Source organism: Taeniopygia guttata, chromosome 8 (assembly GCF_048771995.1).
Source record: "Taeniopygia guttata chromosome 8, bTaeGut7.mat, whole genome shotgun sequence".
NCBI lineage: Eukaryota > Metazoa > Chordata > Aves > Passeriformes > Estrildidae > Taeniopygia > Taeniopygia guttata.
In genome coordinates this window covers 6,068,009-6,086,761 of record NC_133033.1, presented here as the reverse complement: position 1 = coordinate 6,086,761, position 18,753 = coordinate 6,068,009, and the positions used below count along the sequence as shown (strand labels likewise).

Sequence of the window (18,753 nt, the reverse complement as noted above, 5' to 3'; positions counted from 1 at the left end):
AATTCACAATTTGCAAGCACATATTGAGCGAACAATTCTACAGGATTCAAACTGCATAAATAATAACTGCATAAATGGGAAAACATTACTCATGTTAAAGATGTTACCTTCAGTGAAGTGTTCAAGGCTTTGCCTATGCACAAGGTTGTTGATAGAATCAGCTACAGTAGATTTCTTCCTAAATCTGCAAAAAGTCAGTTTGGACGTTCTGAAGAAGGAGCATCACAACAGAGAAGCATATCTTTCAGCCAGCCACCCACACAGTCTCTAAAGTGCCTCCAGTGCTCACCAGCCCCCTGTGATCTCACCACACACACAAACTTCAGCACAGTGCACAGAGAACTTAGCAAATGTGGCCCTCCTGGGATCTGTCTCTTACCTTTTGTGCACAGAAATTTATCTTGATGAAGGAGAGGGATAAGAGGGTGTTTTGATTTGTTTTTTGTGTGTATGGGTGAATGTGGGTGCAAAAGTGGGAGCACAGTTGACTCAGACAGACAACTGCAGTACACCCATCACCCATGGGAACATTCTGCAGTGTTTGAACATGGCAAACAACTTCCAGACACTGCAGAACCAGGACTACAGGTAGGACAAATTCTAATTGACAAGAAAAATCAGATATTGTGGTAAACTGAAGTTTTCAAGACTACACTGCTGAACACCCTCATTTAAGTGCTGTGATCCTCTTCAGAGCAGGAGGCTGGACTAGATGACCTCCTGATGCCCTTCCAACCTCAGTTTTCCTGTGATTTCTGTAAGATTACATTTCCTTTTTTATCCAGTAGTCTTTCAAAACTTTCCCAATAAGGAACTGTTTACTGTTGGAATTGCTCCAGTCTTACCTTTGACAGGTGGCTTGAGCTTCCTTCATTGTGTTCCCTGCATTCAGTATGTCCTGAGGATCAAATGTCATCATAGCTTGCATCTCCAGTATGGTGGCATAAGTCAGGGCATGATACATGCTGTCTTTAGTTCTGCAAGAAAACAAGACCTTTAGTTCTGCAAAGCACAGCTGGTTTGATTGTATTATTGCTTTTAAAAAGCAGATACAAATCCTGTTCTAGAAATATATCAGCCTCATGGGAACAAGGTCTAAATGAGCTAGAAATCAAACACAAAGCACACACAAAATAATCAAGAAACAGTAATAGACTGAGATTTGTGCAAGAAATCATGTCTACAGTTCTCTATACTCTGCTAAAATGAATCAATTCTGAGCTGAGGATAGAACTTTAACAAATATAAAGAAATTAACCACGCGGCTCACCATTCAGAAACAATAGAATCATGGTGGGTTTTTTTTTATTATCTACTGAATGCTCCAACATATGACACAAATCCAGCTGATATTCTTCTAATTTTGGACAGTTACTTAGTACAGGCTCAAGGAGATAAGGAACACAATACTATAACCATGGCCAAAATAGAATCTCCTTGAAACAGATCTTCTCACCAGAAGCATTAGAGTCTGTATCAAAAAGTACAGCATTTTTCTCATCTCCCCTTCTACCAACCCTCACCTCAATCTGTTCAGTTTAAATATTATTCTGTAGGGTTTCAGACAGTGCCACGTTGGCAGAAAGTAAAAAGCTTTGGCATTAGTGCAAGGAAAACAATTGACTCCTATGTGCAGCCATTGCTGGCACCTTTCCTTTGACAGCAAAGAGGGTTTATATATTGCACACATTTAGAGCATTCACCTGTGTCTAGTGTAATTCTCTGCAAAATACCTTCAGGCACAGAGGTTTAATAAGGATGATTTGAGAAATATGTTGAAGGGCAAGCTCAGATAAATTGCTGACACAGAAACTCTCTGTAGATCTTGCTAATCCACCCCTGACAAATAGCACAACTAAAGACAAATATTGTTAAGGAGCAACAATTGCTATTTCAATTGTTTACACTCTAGAACAGATCAGATAGCTGTATATGGCAGGGAATATTCAAAAATACTTGCAGTTAAACAAGGATATCCTTTCAAAATCTCCACCCTCAGCACACCTGTTCTCAGTGTGTTTACTTCAGGTGCTTCTTCATTTTCTTTTTCTTTCAAGGAGAAAGTGGTGTGCCAACAACGTGCTCTTGACAAAGACAGGGCTGCGTTAAGAGGAGAGTTGCTGCCAGCAGGAGAAGAGAGGGGTTCCTTCCCCTCTGCACAACATTGGTGAGGCCCCTCCTGAGAGCTGTGCCCAGTTCTGGGCTCCTCAGTGCATGGACACACTCAAGAACAGGGTGGTGAGGATGATTAAGGGACTGGCACATCTCTCCTATGAGGAAAAGCCAGGCTCTTTTCATGGGTGTCCAGGGACAGGATCAGAGGAAATGGGCACAACACAGAGCACAGGAGGCTCTGGCTGAACACCAGGAAACACTTTTTTTTACCATCAGGGTGACCATGCAGTGGCACACATCATCCAGAAAAGTTGTAGAGTCTGTATCCTTGCAGACATTCGAAATGGCCCTGCTTGAGTACATGACTTTCTGAGGTGCCTTCCAACCTCATCTCCTCTTATTCTGTAGGGTTTTTTATGGAAAAAAGCCAGACTTTAAGGATACCTCAATCAATGTAATTTCTCAGCCCAGAAATACACTTGCCACCCTAGGTTTTGGTATCTGGGCTGAACTGAAAGAAAGTTTAATGGATAATTTCAGATCATCCTATATTAATCAATAATCTAATAATTCACTGCAGTAAATTGGGCCTGGTGCTTCCCAACCCTCACACTGATGACAAAGGGCTTCTTTTCCAACACACAGGGCACAGAGCAGGATGGCTACACTCAAGGAATTTGCAATGCACGTCTTTAAACTTCACTGCAGTCTGTGGTCTGTAGCTGTCCTTAATTCCTACTTGCCCTCACCATCTAAACCAATCTAGCAGAAAAGCTGTTTTGGGAAATATCCTGGTGCCATAAGTGCTATAAGACCCAGACTATGCTACCATCCATCTCATTTGCAAGCTAAGAAGAACAGACAGATAATGGAGAAAATACTTTAAAATCTAGTGGAGTCAGGACAGGTCTTTCTTGGCCTCATAGATCATGATTCTTTCAGTAATGATAATGTAAAGTAGAAAAAAATGAACACACCAAACTGCCAGCTTGATGAAGTGTTTCTGTTCATTAAATTATTCATCAGCCTCAGTGGGCACAGAAAAACACACTTCATCTTGTATTTACTAAACTAAAACCCTTCCAAAGGCTCAAATTCAAAGCCTAGGGAAGTGACTTAAATAATACCCTTTCAAAATTACAGAAATTTGCTTTCTAAAGCAAAGCAGATAAACATTAAAATCAGTGCATTAAAAGGAAAATCAGTACTTTTCACATATATGTGGTGAAGAGGGATTTCCCTCTCCAGTAATTTGTTTATGAAACCAAACCACCCCTTCCCTAATCAAGTTTCATCTATTTTACTTCTAATATTTAAAGGAGATAATAATTAATGTCTATGATTAGCCAACTGGTATTTAGCAACATTCAAATTTGTTCTTTTTATTTCAGGGGTGGGGATGCTGGCAGAAATGCAACTTATCTATGCTATTTCTATTAACCATTCAATTCAAGTTGCCAGCTACATCCTGGCATATCCCCAGGAGTTTTAAGGCCTGGGTTTCGTATGGATGGATACAGAATGAAATTTATCTTTTCACTTTTCTTCTTTTGATTCCTCGTCAGCAATTTCCTCAGGACATTGTTGGAGTTAACAAGCCTGTATGACATGAATGCAACTAATATTGTGATTAATGACTTATCCCAGTAGTTGGTATCACATGACTGAATAAGAAGATTATAAGTAATATCTTTAGGCACTTATGGAGTTCTGCCACATGCCTCTTCTCCAACTATGGTGCAATCATTATCATCTTGCAGCACTGCCCTTTCTTGGAGCTGCTGGAGAACACTTTTATTCCTGCTCTAAAACAAGTGCTTAAGTGAGAACAGTAACAGCTTTCCAGCTAAGTATGAAAATCAAAAAAAGTTTGGCTTGGTTTGTCCTCAGAATTAACCCAGGGCTAATAATCTTTTGGGAAAAATAGCACTCAAAATCCTTTCTGTAGATCCTTAACAGTAATCCAGCAAACAGGACATGCATTCCTAAGCTACAGAAACCTCCGATTCAAATCCATATGTTGATTTAGTATCAAGATGCTTCCAACACTTAAAAGAAATCCCAAATCCAACCACACAGAGTGAGACTGCACAGACCAGTAAACAGCCTGCTCATCCAGGAGGACTCAAGTGAGAGATCAATGCCCAAATCAAACTTGCATCAGGAGAACGTGGTCACAAGGGGCCTGAAGGCTTTCCTCATCTTTGATCCCAGGTTCCACCCAATATCTGAACAACTCACTAGACCCATGGCATAGGCTTTCACAGAAATGCTTTAATTTGATGAACCAACATTTTCTGATAAAAACCCTTTTCCTGCAAGATTCCCCAGTAGCATTAAGTCAACAACCAGCAACAACCTCTCCAGTCAGCCACCACCACAGCTCCCTTGCTAGCACAAGCCACCAGGATGGCTCAAGACAAAAAGCTGTGCCTCAACAAGAGACTCCCAGAGCCTTTTTAACCAAAGCCATTTCCCAAAATTCAGAATCTGCTACGTTCTTCCAGCAAAGAGGTGAGACCAACAATTGTACTAGGTTTTGCCTGCAATTAATTTATTTACAAAGACTATAAAAGTTGTGTTCTTCCAGACCTCGGGTATAAAACGATAAACCCCCTAGAAATAACAACCTTGCTCTTGCTCAAGACAAGACATTCCTTACAATAAATAGCTAACCCAAGCTTTGATCAACATATTTATCCAAGCACTGTCTAGAGCTTCACTCTACCTGGGTGTGCTTCCCCCTATTCTTTCACCACTCACCACTTGACAATCACACCTGATCTTTGGGAGATCAGCTCCCAGGGAAAGCTTTCAAAGCACAGTCATTCTAGAATTAATATTCCACCAAACAACTTTTTGGAGTCTATTTTCAGAATAAAGTCAACTGCCTGGAATGAATCATTGTCTTATTATTCCTTTAATATTGCAAGCAGCAACACATGTGGTGCACCTCATCCAATGGTCCAGATAATTCTGTCAGGAATTTATCTTATTTACCATTCTCCCAACGGATCTGTTATCACCAAACTATCAGGTAATTAGGCCATGTTTTCCTTCAGGATAATTATTGAAACATTAAGCATGTGTCTTGGGAAGGGAAGGGGACATATCACCAGAATCAACTCTTAATTTATTATTGTCTGTTTGCAATTACACGAGGGCTAAAATCCAGTCAGCATTTAATGGATTTACTGCATGTCTCCGGGCTGAGAAGGAAGATGAGATTTTTTTTTCCCTGCTCCAGTGATTGGACAGTTTCAGTATTCAGTTATACATGTTAACAGTTAACACATTACATATTGAAAATCACTGCTGTGCTTGGTGACTGAACTTTGGGAATTTGTTAAGAGTTCTTAGATGCAGTGTGAGTACTCCATATAAAAGATAAATTTAATTAAACTTATTGCAGAAAGCACAACATAATCAGAACCCACTATTGTACAATGATTGCTAATAATAATGAAAACTGACTCTAAAAGCTAAAAGGTATTTCAGGAAACAAGAAAAGTTATGTAACATGAGGCAAAAACATCAGATGTATTTTTTCTATGAAATGAGATCTCTTCTTTATAATGGATTTGTTTTTCTTTGTGAGGGATTTGCTTTTCTAACAGGAAAAAAAAGAGCTTTACCTCAACACAAGTCTAGACACCATCCTCAGATATTTATTTTTAAGCTGCTAGGAAAGCTCTTCTGATTTTAAGCCTCACACATTGTGCCAAATCTGCTGTCAGTTTCACATGGTACAAATTAGTTGAAAATACACTTATTGTGGAGGTCAAATGTGAGTAATTTAGTGAATCTGCATTAACGTAATACAGAGCAGAGTATCTCCTACACCAGAAGTGTTAAAGCCACAAAAATCTAAAATATTATATTTTCCACAAGCATGTAAAAACTGAGAAGCATTTCTCTAAACACTGATAGTATGTTTATGGACTGTGAAAACTAATTTCAAAACTCAGCACACCCAAAGGGAACAGTGAGGAACTGATGGCTCTGAAAGAATACTCAGGACTACCACATGTGCCCAGTCTACAACTCTTCTCGTTCCTAAAGAGATGAGTGTGTCCATAATGGATTTCATCTGTGGGGAAATTCAACATGCTGTTTCTTCATTACACTCACAAAGATCATAAGTCTCTATTTCCCTCACTGCCAAAGGCAACAGGAATAAGGGCCTCCTCATAACAGGCTAACATGAAAAATTAGTTTCAAAATGGTTTGGCCGTGTGGAATAGAGTCAGGTACAAAAAGAGAATCAGCTCATGAAATACGTTCTGCAGAGCCCAACAAAAGCTGAATGAAAACCATATGCAACAGAAGAAAAATGGATTTACAGAAAAAAACAACCCATAGGCTCACAAGCTTTTGCAGTGTTTTGGAAACTTGCTGCAATAAAATATCCCCTTATTTTATGCTAAGCACTGAGTGAGCCTTCCCAGATGGGCACAGGGGCTTTACTGTCAGGATATAATGAAAATACAGTTATTCTTCTTACCATTTTTATTATAAGTTTTGATGATATATAAACGCTAAACAACTTTGCTGTGAATAAACCCAGCATTATTTATACAGCTGATGCTACAATTTATCATTAGTCTCTTTCCCAGAGTGCACTTACATGGCTAAACTACAGATTCTGGCATCAAATATGAGGCTGATACCTCAGCAAAGGAGAGATGTAGCATTCACTGTAGTTATCCCTGATGCATATCAAATACACACTATGAATTTTACTTCTTGCATATTCCAGTGTCCCAAAAGAAGGCATGATGCAATTTGCTGGTGGCTCAAAAACAAATGGAGCAAATTGGGTGGGTGGGGGAGAAATTTAAATTAACCACAGACTGCAACAAGTCAAGAACACAGGTAACTTCAGGACAGGGTATGACAGATCACAGACATTGTAAAGACAACAATTTTTAGGAACTGTCTCATGACCTCATTGCTTGCAGCTGGGCCACTCATTATAAGTTGGGCTGCAACATAATTAGGAAACAGAGTGCATGACCAAAACACTGAATTGCAAAATAAGCTGTGAGAAAGTGTCTGCAAGTGGTTACAACAACAAAGAAAGAGTTAATACCTAATGTTTCTCAAACATTCAAGTGATGGTCAGTTGCTCATTTAGAGACATAGCTATAATTATTCAGATTCTCAGAGTGTGCAGAAAAATATGGAAAAGAAGACAAAAATAAAATGTGACAGAAGATGGTTTTTACTCTTCCAGGAGAAAGAATCTCATATACTGCATTACAGCTGAGGACATCAGTGCTATAATTTTAGAAGACAGATAAGTGCTTTACACTTGTGTGAGTAAATAACAAGATTTTATTTACCCACACAAGTGTAAAGCATTTATCAGTCTTCCCCAAAACTTAACACATTAACTTACCACTCCCTTCTGAACCACATACAGACTTATCAACTATTAAGAGAACCGGTTGTTTGGTCAAAATCTCCTGAGAGATGGTGAAGCAAAGAAATATAAACAGGGAAAAAGTAGGGAGACTTATTATCTTACTTTGCTTGTAGAGAAGCCAAAGCATCCGAGAACTTGTTGTTAAGAAATAAATCCAGAGCTGCCATACATTCACGTAGAGCCACGTTGAGGTCTGATGATGATGACCTGCCAGAAGAGATAATAAGCTCAGCACATCTCCTTCTACCAGTGCATTACTGCTGCATTTGAGCCCCCCTTCCTCAATTCCAGATTTATTCCCTTGCATACCCTGCTATTTTATCTTGAGTGATTGCGAGAAGTTAAAGTGATTCCTATTACGTTTGTGGATTTGTGGTTTTGGGGTTTTTTTAACTATGCTTTCACCAAGTAACACGTGAAAAGGCACTGAAGTCTTCCATTTTTTGAAAAAAAAAAAAAAAAAAGACAAACTGCACATGCTTTATGGTAAGAACGTGGACATGCTGAATTTGCCATGTGGGTGCACAGCAATTTGATGAGCTCAGGTACCAGGAACACAGAAGCACTGGGTGACATTGCACATCTCATTGTAAGGCTGCCAGACTCCAGCTGGTGATCATGTTATCACTTTGAGTATGAGACATTGTCAATCTGCATCAGAATATTACACCAAGTGCTGCTGGAACATCTGCCTTCATTCAGCTCATGTTCAGTGTTGTGCCTGAGCAACAAACCACTACAAACTCACGGGTGGTTAAAATTTCCCATTGTGCACGTTTGTGGGAACATCACTGTCTCTAAGTGCCACTGCACTCAAAATAAACTACTATGGTATCTCAAAGTCAGAAGACTCTCAGTGACTTAGTCTGGCTGTACTTTTCTCCTTTACAACATTCAGATGTCAGCCTGACCTGTCACAAGGCTTCTCAGCTGGTCTTTAGGTTACTGGCAACAGGATAATACAGACCAGCTGAGTTAGTTTGGCCCAAGTTCCTCACCACCAGAACTGTTGGACAAAAAAAATCCAAAAAAGAAACAGTAAAGGCTTGCACTAATGAAGTTAAGGTCATCTAGCCAGCCAGTGTCAGGACAGTGGAAACATCTGCATCCAATGATCAAAGAGCTACACTGCACTAATATATTGTATACAAGCATGTACAAAACATCCTCCAACAAAATACAAACAAACCCTCACCATGTTCCTGATTCTGAACAGCTCTAACTAATGTGATCTATCTTGTGACTTAGAAACTGTGTTAGTTCCTTAAAAAGTAGCACAACACAGAATGCTGAAAAGAAAACCAGAAAGCAAAGTCCTGATAATATCTTAAGGAAAAGGCAGGGGAGCACAGCACAAGCAGATAACATCAGTAATAACCACCCACTGCAGCAGTGGTTTGATTTTGGTTTGAGGAATAATGACTGCAAAGAAATAAAGACTATAATTATATATACAAAAAGCAGGACTTTAAATTTGAGAGGAACATTATGTGACGCTGCTCCTAGTGGCTTTGTCATCACAACTTCAGCTACACTGCAAATCCTTTTGCACCCAAGACACTCTGTGAGTGCTTTGCAAGCATTGATTAACCAAGTTTTGGCATCCACCTCAGACAAAATGCAATATCATGTCTGCCTATTCTGAGCTATTCTGAGCCCTGTTTAATAATTAAAACCTGGTCAATTATTGCTTGTTGTATTAAAACTCCTACCTTCCTGGTTTTAAATCTGTGTCCCTGAATCAAGTAACATATTTAACAAGAATAAAGCACATCTTCACCTGTTTTAAAAAATTTAAATATTTAAAATATTTAGACTGCTAGCATTTTACCTGGGTTTTTTGTTTTTTTGTTTCTTGTCATGCAGAATTACCCCATTCAAAACAAATAAACCTTTTCAACATGTTCCTTTGAAACAGAAAGATGACAAAAGAATAAAATCACTGCTGAAGCTCAAAGCAGAAATAAGATACTATAATTACTTGGCATCTTTTCTGGAATAACAATACACACTGCTACCCACAGCAGCAGCAGAAACACAAGCGGCACATTTCCCTCATACTCCAAGGAAACCTGCCACAGGATGTAGGTCCCAAGTCAAGGGCTTTAACACCTGGGCAAGATACACACTTCATAAAAATGCTGCAAACCATCACCTGTCACTGTTAACAATAGGACAGAAATACTTTAAACTCGAGGGTGCTCAGCATTTTAGCAAACTGATTAGTCATGCTTCAGCGGGCTGCAGATTCCTTCTGCTTCCAACAGCAGGATCAGAACTGCCTCTGAGCCGGATGCAAAATGCCGTGTGCTGCACTCACCTCTCTGCGGAGTGTCCTGCGTGTTCTGACATAGTCATGGTAAGCGCACTCAGCTTCAGGCTGGACAGCAGCAGCGCTCGGCGCTCCGGGCCCGCTGCGAGCGGCGGCACCGCGCTCTGCCCGGCACCGCCACGGCAGCGGGAGCATCCCTAATTCACCGCCCGCATCCCTAATTCACCGCCCGCATCCCTAATTCACCGCCCGCATCCCACAAACCAGCCACTCGGAAGCCAGCCCGGGCACGCCAGGTTCATGTGCCACTGCATCCAAATGCAGCTGGATACCTCCAGTGTAGGAGGGGCTGGCGGCTGCCAGCCTATCTCTGATCTACAGACCTGTCTGCAACAAGCAGCAGCATCAGCCACCTTTTCTCCTGCCCAGACCAGGCAGAAGCCAAATACCCTTGTAATTACAGACCTGAAACAGCAAGAATTACTGCATGTGGCAGTGGCACACATCAGAAACGAGAGCAGCTGACAGGCGGCACTCAGGCAGTAATTGCTGCGAATGTGAGAACCACGCAGGCAGAGACACAAACAAGTGCTTCTTCCCAGCAAGGATTCTCCACAAGACAGGCTCCAATCCAGCAACCAAACTGCTGCTTCTTGTTAGTTCTTGTACCTTTGGGAGGAACTGAGACTTTACACGCTCTTTGTAAGAGTCTCTCTTACATGCCATGGAAAATGAGGCGAGTTGGCACTAACAATTTAATCAGTGGAGTGAGTGCATCTGGCTGATTTTGCCCAAAATGAAACAGTGAATTCTCCTGAACTGCTTTGCTGGCACATCAGCTGTACCAGCCCTGTGCACAACTACAAGCAGCATTACCAATCCTTCAGTTATGAGATCTGGACTGTGGAAGTTGATCAGCCATGATCTACTTATATAAATTAGTTTCTCCAAGAGTATCTAATGGCAGAAATTATCTGTCTGCTAGATTACCCAAAGCAGTACCCATAATGAAGACATACACTGCAGAAGGAAAACCCAAAACTGATAAACCAGCAAAGGACAATTCCAGGAAAATACTCTGAATCCATTAACATACCTGATTAAATCTCTTGCTTGTTTTATGGCATCCTGTACAGAAAAGCCTGTGGTGCATTTGGAACAAAAATTACTGTAATAGATCCACAGGCTGCCCCAATAATGACTCCATTACACGTTCCTAACAGCATTGTGTACCTGGGCCACAGCAGGAGATAAAAGACATTACTGGGTTTTTTTCCCCAAGTTGGGAATAACTACTGGTTACAACTCAAAATTAACTGGCTGGTTCCATTGCAGGATCATGGGCTACTCTGAAAAGGTTATTCATCATTCTCATTAGCTGTTTGTACAATTTCTAATTAATGCTGTATTCTCCAAATAGTCCTTAAAGCCCTGTATGGTGAAGGCTCTGGCTATCTTGGCCAAATTCTTGAAGACTTGATTTGGCAGGTTTTTATTTAAATACCACTACTCTAGAAACAACTATATGCTCAGACAACCTTCAGTATGCAACCTCTCCTCCCCCACATATATGTATGTTTTCTTTTAACTAAAGAAAACAAATGTAAAAACTCAGATCTGAAATATTTCCACATTTAGGCCATTTCCCTGCTGGTTTCACAAGGTTCTTTCCTTTCTTGCTTTTGGGCAGCAGGTTTTGCAAGGACAGTCATATGGCTCTTCTTGTGGTTTTGTTATTCATGAAATCATTGTTTTCTGCCCCAGGGATCACGAGTGGGGTTGCTTCACAAATCACAACCTCAGCATATCCTGGGAGTTGCAGCAAGAACTGCTCTCCCTACTCCACTGCATCCCCATTGTCTCTAGCTAGAAACACAGCTCCTTGAAATATTCCAGGTAATGCCCCTTTTACTTAAGCACCATATCCTTTCTATGTCAACTGCAGTATCAAACAAAATGAATAAGCAGAAATAAGCAAAACCAAAATCTGGAATATTAATGAACAGTAAAGCATATTCAAAAAAATATTACGTTTTCCACTGTCAAAAGGAAACTACTTTTGAACATGGGAGTTACCACGTTCATGCATAATTTTATTTCACTGTGTGCATGATGTTGACTGGTTTCTAATTACGAGTTTGCATTGCATAAGCTTTGTGATTTGTCACTGGGTTTTAAAGATTTATTCAATAACAAAAGCATCTTGAACCTTATACTGTGCAAAATACTAAAGCACTCACAGCCTCAGTAATTATCAGAACTTTAAAAAGAAAGGTGTCTGAGGTTTGTGTCTTTGTAGTAATGCTTTTAATAGTTCAAGAGCTCCTTCAGTACTGTGAAACATTAAAAGCAAGTTAAACCAGTCATATCCTAAAATATGGATGCATTTCTCTGCCAAATCTACCTTATCTGCATAAGTCAGCTGCGGTTGCGTGCATGGGTAACTTCACTTGGAGGAGAAGGATAAAATACAAAGACTCAAACACAATTTAAGCTTCACCAGTGCTAACATTTCAGCCATTCACAGATGTGAGGAGCCTCCCAGAGCCTTTGAAATTTCAAAGGCCTCAACTTCAGTGTTAAGGAAACTTCCCGGTCTGACCATCCAGGAGCCACTGGCAGTCACACTCCCATCACCTGAGCTGGGACCAAAGCCCCTCCACAGCTGCACATCCCACACTCAGTGAGACAGGCTTGACCTCCAGTTTCCCATAACAGAGTCTCAGATGTCCCAGTCATTAAAATTATTTCATCTTGGTGCAATAACAAAATAACAGCTTGAGCTGGTGCCTCCGAGGATGGACTTGGAACAAAGGAACCCCTGGGGCTTTTATCCCCTCACTGTCTAAATAGGAAAAAGTCTGGGGGTCTTCAGCCCCTGCTGTGTCCCCAAGTGTTCCTCCCTGTGCCCTTTTTGTGCAAAAGGTCAGCAGTTCACATCCCATGGTATCCTCACTGACACCAGGATGTCCTTCCCACTGCCTGTTTTCAAAATGATATAGAAATATGGGAATTCTTGCCATGACACCATTTTCCGTTCTACTGGATAATCACAGAGACATTAGGAGATACCAGGGTACACCTGGGCTTACTTCCTTTAGCCTTTTCCAGTTCTCCACGTCATTCCTAAGTCCATTATAACTTTTCTAAATAATTGACTTCCTTGTGCAACACTGTACTACAAGTTGTGAGCCTGAAAAAAATCTCTACATTCAAAGAAAACAAAAAGCACATCACTTGAGGAGAATTCTTTTTTTTCTGCAAACATTTTCAAACCCACATGTGATCAGAAATAATCTTGGATGAAAAGAACAAATAAGCAGTTCTCACAATAATTTGTTACTATTCAGTTTTCAGACAATACAGAAATATCTTCATGATTCAAAAGCAAATAAGCTAATGCAAGAAAATTAATTCTCCCATATCCCTTCAGTTGTATGTGCCAAGCTATTAATACCTCAGCATTTATCTTTCTGTGTTCTTGAACACTTTTCTGGCCCATGCCTAAGTCTCCTCAGTGCTGCAGAAATGCCATTACTTCAACAACAAAGCAACTGGAAAGGTTTCAATATTCGTGTTCTCCAAATATTCTGACTAGAGACACAACAGTGAAACAATTCTGGAATTCATAGTATTTCAAGTTGTATATGGAATATGACACCATTTATTTCTGAGGTTAATTCAGCTCTCAAATCACTGAGTTATTGATGCCTCAGCAGTGTTGAAGCTCTTTTAAAAAGCCCTTCTGTTCCAGCAAAGGCTCACAAATCAAAGGGTTGTGGCAAAGCAGCCCAGTGAGCAGCACAAAGACCAGGGAATTGGCAGACTCATGTTCTGCCCTTAGTCCCACTATGTTTAACTTGGACCAAGCAGGATCTAGTTTGCATTATGCTCACAGTTCTCATCCTGTATTTGAACGGGCAAACAATGCAATAAATTCATTAAGATAGGTTTGGTGTAATTTTGACTGTTCCCTTTCCTTGTTGTGCTGCCACGACTGCTCAGGGGGCGAAATGCACCACTGTGGGTGAGCACGCTAAGTCAGCAGAACTGCCTGCATCAGACATAATGAAAATATATAAAAAGACACACAGTCCAGTCTGGCATATTAAAATAAGAAGCCCAAACATCTTGCAACAGCACTGATCTATTGGAATATACAAAGATCACACAGGATCAACATTGAAATAAAACAAATATATTCACCATTACACAAATGAACAGGATTGCTGCAGTTAGGAGTAAATTTTCATCATAAATCATACCACAGTAATGTTCAGCAAGCTTTAATAGCTCTTCTTTTCAAATTGAGATGATCTACAATCTTTGTCACTTTGAAGGTCACATGTGAATGACATCATTCCTTTTGGGGTTTTTAAGGGTTTTTAGACAACCTTATAATACCCACTTGCTCTTTTTAGCATGTCCTCTGACTTTTCAGTTTTACTGCCTCTTGCACCTTCTGACACCTGACCTCTGAGCTACACTTCTGACATAGTTACTCTCAATTTTTAAAGGTCTAATTCTCCTTGCAGTAAAACTAATGAGAAAAAAGAAAATCAGCAAGAGCTGCACTAGACCACTATCACGCAATGGCATTGAGCACATTTAGGTACCCAGCAAACAAACAAATAAAGCATGAAGCATATTGCAAACTCACTCTGCCTTGTTCATGGTAAGAAGCCAGACAAAGTCTGTGAGATTTGTTTTTCCTAAGGACTGCAAGGTCATGGTAGAGATCTGTATTACTTTTGAAATCAGACTGGGGGAAAATTTAGGGAGGGAAGTCAAGCAATTCACCCTTTTGGCTGGATTCTGCACTTCCCAGCAGTGAAAAAGGCTGGGTAGGTAACAAGAGAGTTACCTGAGCATGTCTGGTTTGTACTTATTTATGCTGACTTATACTTCACTTCTTTCAGCCTTCAGTGTGGTGACCGATGTAGAAGGGATGAAATACACATTCTGGCCCAAAAAGCATTTTCCTGCAGTACTTCATGTGAGTTGAAGTGTTTCTTTGGTTTTATTTCATTTGGTTGGGTTTGTTTGGACTTTTTTCCATTAAATCTAAGCGAAGTATTTTCAAAATAAATTAATCTGTAACATGTTTTGTTGCAACTTAAAAAAAAAAAAAAAGTTTTTAAATCATTCCACTGCTGAACAGTATCTTATGCTCCAGAAGAAATAATATATAGGAATGACACAAAATACTTGAACAAATAGGGGATTGCTGCTTTGTCTTTAATCATTGTTTTACATGACATTAAAGATTAAGTTTCCCTGAGAGCTTCCAACAGCCTGAGTCAATTCTTCAGAAGTCATCTGCAAAGCATACTTCACAGCACCTTGATCACTAACAATGCCATTTTCTCTCCAATTAAATAAAAACTCAAGCATGGCACTTCAATACACCTTTACAGTTCTCTTGAACCTGCCCACTGAATCAATACTCAAGAACAGAAAAAGAAGTACCAGTAGAAATTTGTCTTGGCACTCAGCATTGCCAAAGCCTTTTTGAAGAGTTATTCTTTGGCACAGTGGCTTCAAGAAGAAAATAATTATTCTTCTCTCCATTTCAGAGTGCAAAAACAACTAAGCACACTACCTGATGAGAAAAAAAGAAAGGAAAACCAAAACAAATGAGGCTGATGTTGAATTTGGATTCAGTTAGTCTGAGATCTTTCTGTCAATTTTTCCCTTTCTGACAGGAAACAAGGACTGGTAAAAAGTAAAAGCTTCATGCAGATGCTGTGAGAAGATTTCATCAGTCCAGGATGGCAATTTTAGTTAGAAAGAAGTATAAAATTACATCCAAGTTCAGTCCTGCATTCTGTTTGATATACAGCTGAGGCTCCAGCCATTGAGTCAAGTATATCTGAATGACCACCCTAAGACTGAGACTTTCTTCTGACAATTGGTTTTTCACAACAGGATGACTGGAAGTTCTATTATCAAGTCGACAACAACAGCTGAAAATCTCTAAAATGGGAGGTCATTTTTCATCACCCCTGCTCAAATATCTGCTTACTTTTCAGTTCCAAACATTCCAGTAGATCACTTTTCCCCCACCTATGACCTGATAATCTCAATCTATTCCCAAAACATACATGATACCTAAAGAAACCACAAATTCAGATCTGTGGAAACACTGTCTGGGAGCTTCATTGGGGTTTTAAAGGTTTTTTAAGTAAAATATGAACTACAATAAGGAAAAAGTAACCTTTTCCCACAAACTAGCCAAAATCCTGATAGATAGATCCCAGTGGAATGTCACCCTGGAATGGGAGAGCTGGTTCCAGCAGATGGAGCTCCAGAAAGGCGATGAGAAGCAGCACCAAGAGCTCCAGCAGCTTCAGTAACACAGACTTTCAGGACAAACTGCTCAACCTGGCAAAATTCACCCAGCTCCCTCCTCCTTCTAAATATTTTTGCACACATTGTTCTCCATGCTCAGAACTTCCTGAAGCACAATGCAACTGCAGTCCCTCAGCCTGCTGCTATTGTCAGTGCAAACACAGCACCTGGAGGTCATTTAACATCATTATTACAAACACACAGCCCACCTTTCCGGCCTGGAGTTAAAAAATATTTTTTAAATTGCTGGGCCATCTGTTAAAGAATTATCAAGACAGAGCATGGTAACAAAATTATATAAAGCTCTTAAAAATCACAGAATCATAGACTTGACAGAGCTAGAAAGGACCTTGAACATTATTTCATTCCAAACCTGTGCTGTGGGCAGACACACTTCCCACTGCACAAAGTTGCTCAAAGCCCCATCCAATCCAGCCTTGAGTACTTCCAGGTAGGGTTTATATATATAAATACTAATAGACAGGTCATTTTTGATCATTAGCAAGTCTAACACACTGGATTTTTAAATCCCACAGGACTTTGTGCTTTAAATGCCACTAGACCACCTCCTCTGATCTTCGTAATAACTCTAACATTAATATCAATGCCACCAAAAAAGAGCACTATTGTACAACTTATATAATCTAAAGTTCAGGAAATGGTTTTTCCCATTATGGTTTCTTCAGCAGAAATAAAATCTCAGGTAAATGTTTGCTGTCTTCAGCTTTAAGATAAAGGGAAAGTGGGCAGCCAGAGAAAGAGCACACCACTGCTCCAAACACTTGATGAACAACTATGAACAGAGCCATTAGCACTCTTCTAAGCAGCAAACCTCTTCAAAAACTGCACTCTTAAAAGCTTCTACTCCTGCATAGATTATAAAGCAGATTATTATAAATGTCTTATGTCAAATAAAGAATCCACAAGCTGACCTTTAACGCAGCCATGTCTAAAATTTAACACACCGTCATCATGGGGGAAGAATGTTATTTGCAGACTGATTCAGCTTTTGAAGAAACAACTCTCTCACACGCACACAATGGAAGTTTATGTATTTTAGGGGCAGTGGGAGTGCACACCTGGAATGGAGAAAGTTATCCACCTGCAGCTTCCTCTTGAGGGTGAGCAAGAAGATATTGAGTTACAGGGTAATGAACGTCAGCGTTTCGCTGTCAAGGTGTGTTGCAAGCTGCACAAACAGGACCTCAAGCAAAAGGACCTGGTCTTCCACAGACATGACGCGCTCTTCAGCAAACCTTTGAAGCCCAAAGGCAATTTGCATATAACTACTGAAGGGCTGCTGCGCTGGTATGTAATTAGCGCAAGCTAATGCTCCTGTCTAAGAAAAAAGAAAACCCCCTCAAAGTGCAAGAACCAGTTTGTGCCCGCGCTGGGGTGGCTCAGCCGGCACAGGTGGGCACAGCCCCGGCCCACAGCTGGGTCAGGCCGGTGGCCGGGGCGGCCCGGTCGGTCCCGGCGCACGGGCCGCAGGCGGCTCCGGTCCCAGCCCGGGGGCCCGAACTGCCCTCAGCGGCTGCGGCGCCCGGACCCCCACCGCCCTCACAGCGTCCCGCGGCCGGCCCCTCCACCCGCCCGGCACGGAGCATCCCCAGAGCCCGGCGGAGGCGGCGCTGCCCCCGGCGACCCCCGGCCCGGCCCCCCGGCCCGCCCCAGCCGCGTACCGGGCGCCGGCGCTGCCGGCCGGCTGGGCGTCCATGGAGGCGTCGCGACGGGCAGCGGCTGAGGGGAGGGCGGGAAGGCTTCGGGCACGGCTGGCGCTGCGGCTGCTGCTCCCGGCGGCCGCCGCAGCCAGCTCGCATGGTGTGTGCGGAGCGGCGGCAGCCGGAGCCTCGGCGCATGTTCGGGCAGGGCCGGGCCGGGCCGGGCCGGGCCGGGCGGAGGGGCCGCCCCCGCAGGTGAGCGGCTGCGGCAGCGCCCGCCCCCCGCGGGCGTGGGGATGGGAATGGGGATGGGAATGGGGATGGGACCGGCTGGAATGCGATGATTCCCCGGGGTTACGGTCCCACCGCAGCGCTCGGTCGGGACCCGGGCGTGTCGCTCCGCACCGGGAGCGGCCCAGAGGAACGCGAGCATCGCTTCTGTGTGCTGGAATTAAGAGTCATTAATTCCTCTCGAGAAAAATGAAACATGAGGAAAACATAATTCATATTTCGCCAAGTTTTCAATTAGCTGCACTCTGCACCTGCTGCCAAGGCAGGGTTTGCCAAGGTGCAGCCGTCTACCCCCAGCACAGGAGCTGTAGCACAGGAGTAACACCCCACAGGGCTCACACATCAGTGGGACCAAGTTATGACCAAATCACATAAATAACTGGATGTAACTAATTATTTAATTTGTTCATTAACATAAAATTCATAAACAAAATATCTACAATTTTAACTTGCCTCTTCCATTAAAGAAAACCAAACCCATTGAAATTGCGAATAGAATATGCAATACTAAAAAAAAGAAATTGCATTACTTTGGCCATTATCATATTATAATCGTATCAATCATGCACCTTCAGGGTTACAGGGATAACAGTTCAGAGCAGATTAAGAAAAGAAAGGAGCCTGTGGAAGGAAAT

At 41.6% G+C, this 18,753-nt stretch overlaps 1 protein-coding gene across 5 annotated transcripts in view; it reads right to left on the bottom strand.

The window, feature by feature from the left end:
- Positions 1-18,086, bottom strand: part of TTC39A (tetratricopeptide repeat domain 39A) — a 50,853-nt gene extending 32,767 nt beyond the window's left edge. The window contains exons 1-4 of one of the 5 annotated variants that reach the window (XM_030279294.4): positions 17,849-18,086; positions 7,646-7,750; positions 846-977; positions 108-184 (exon numbers count right to left, since the gene is read on the bottom strand). In XM_030279294.4, coding sequence (XP_030135154.2) covers positions 108-184; positions 846-977; positions 7,646-7,750; positions 17,849-17,883 — 349 coding nt within the window. In that variant the 5' untranslated portion in view covers positions 17,884-18,086. Of the gene's footprint in view, positions 1-107; positions 185-845; positions 978-7,645; positions 7,751-9,863; positions 10,176-10,280; positions 10,446-17,245; positions 17,477-17,848 lie in introns of those variants that run through there. The other 4 variants (XM_072932930.1, XM_072932931.1, XM_030279292.4 and 1 more) reach the window with 4 other exon arrangements.
- Positions 18,087-18,753: the final 667 nt, after the last annotated feature.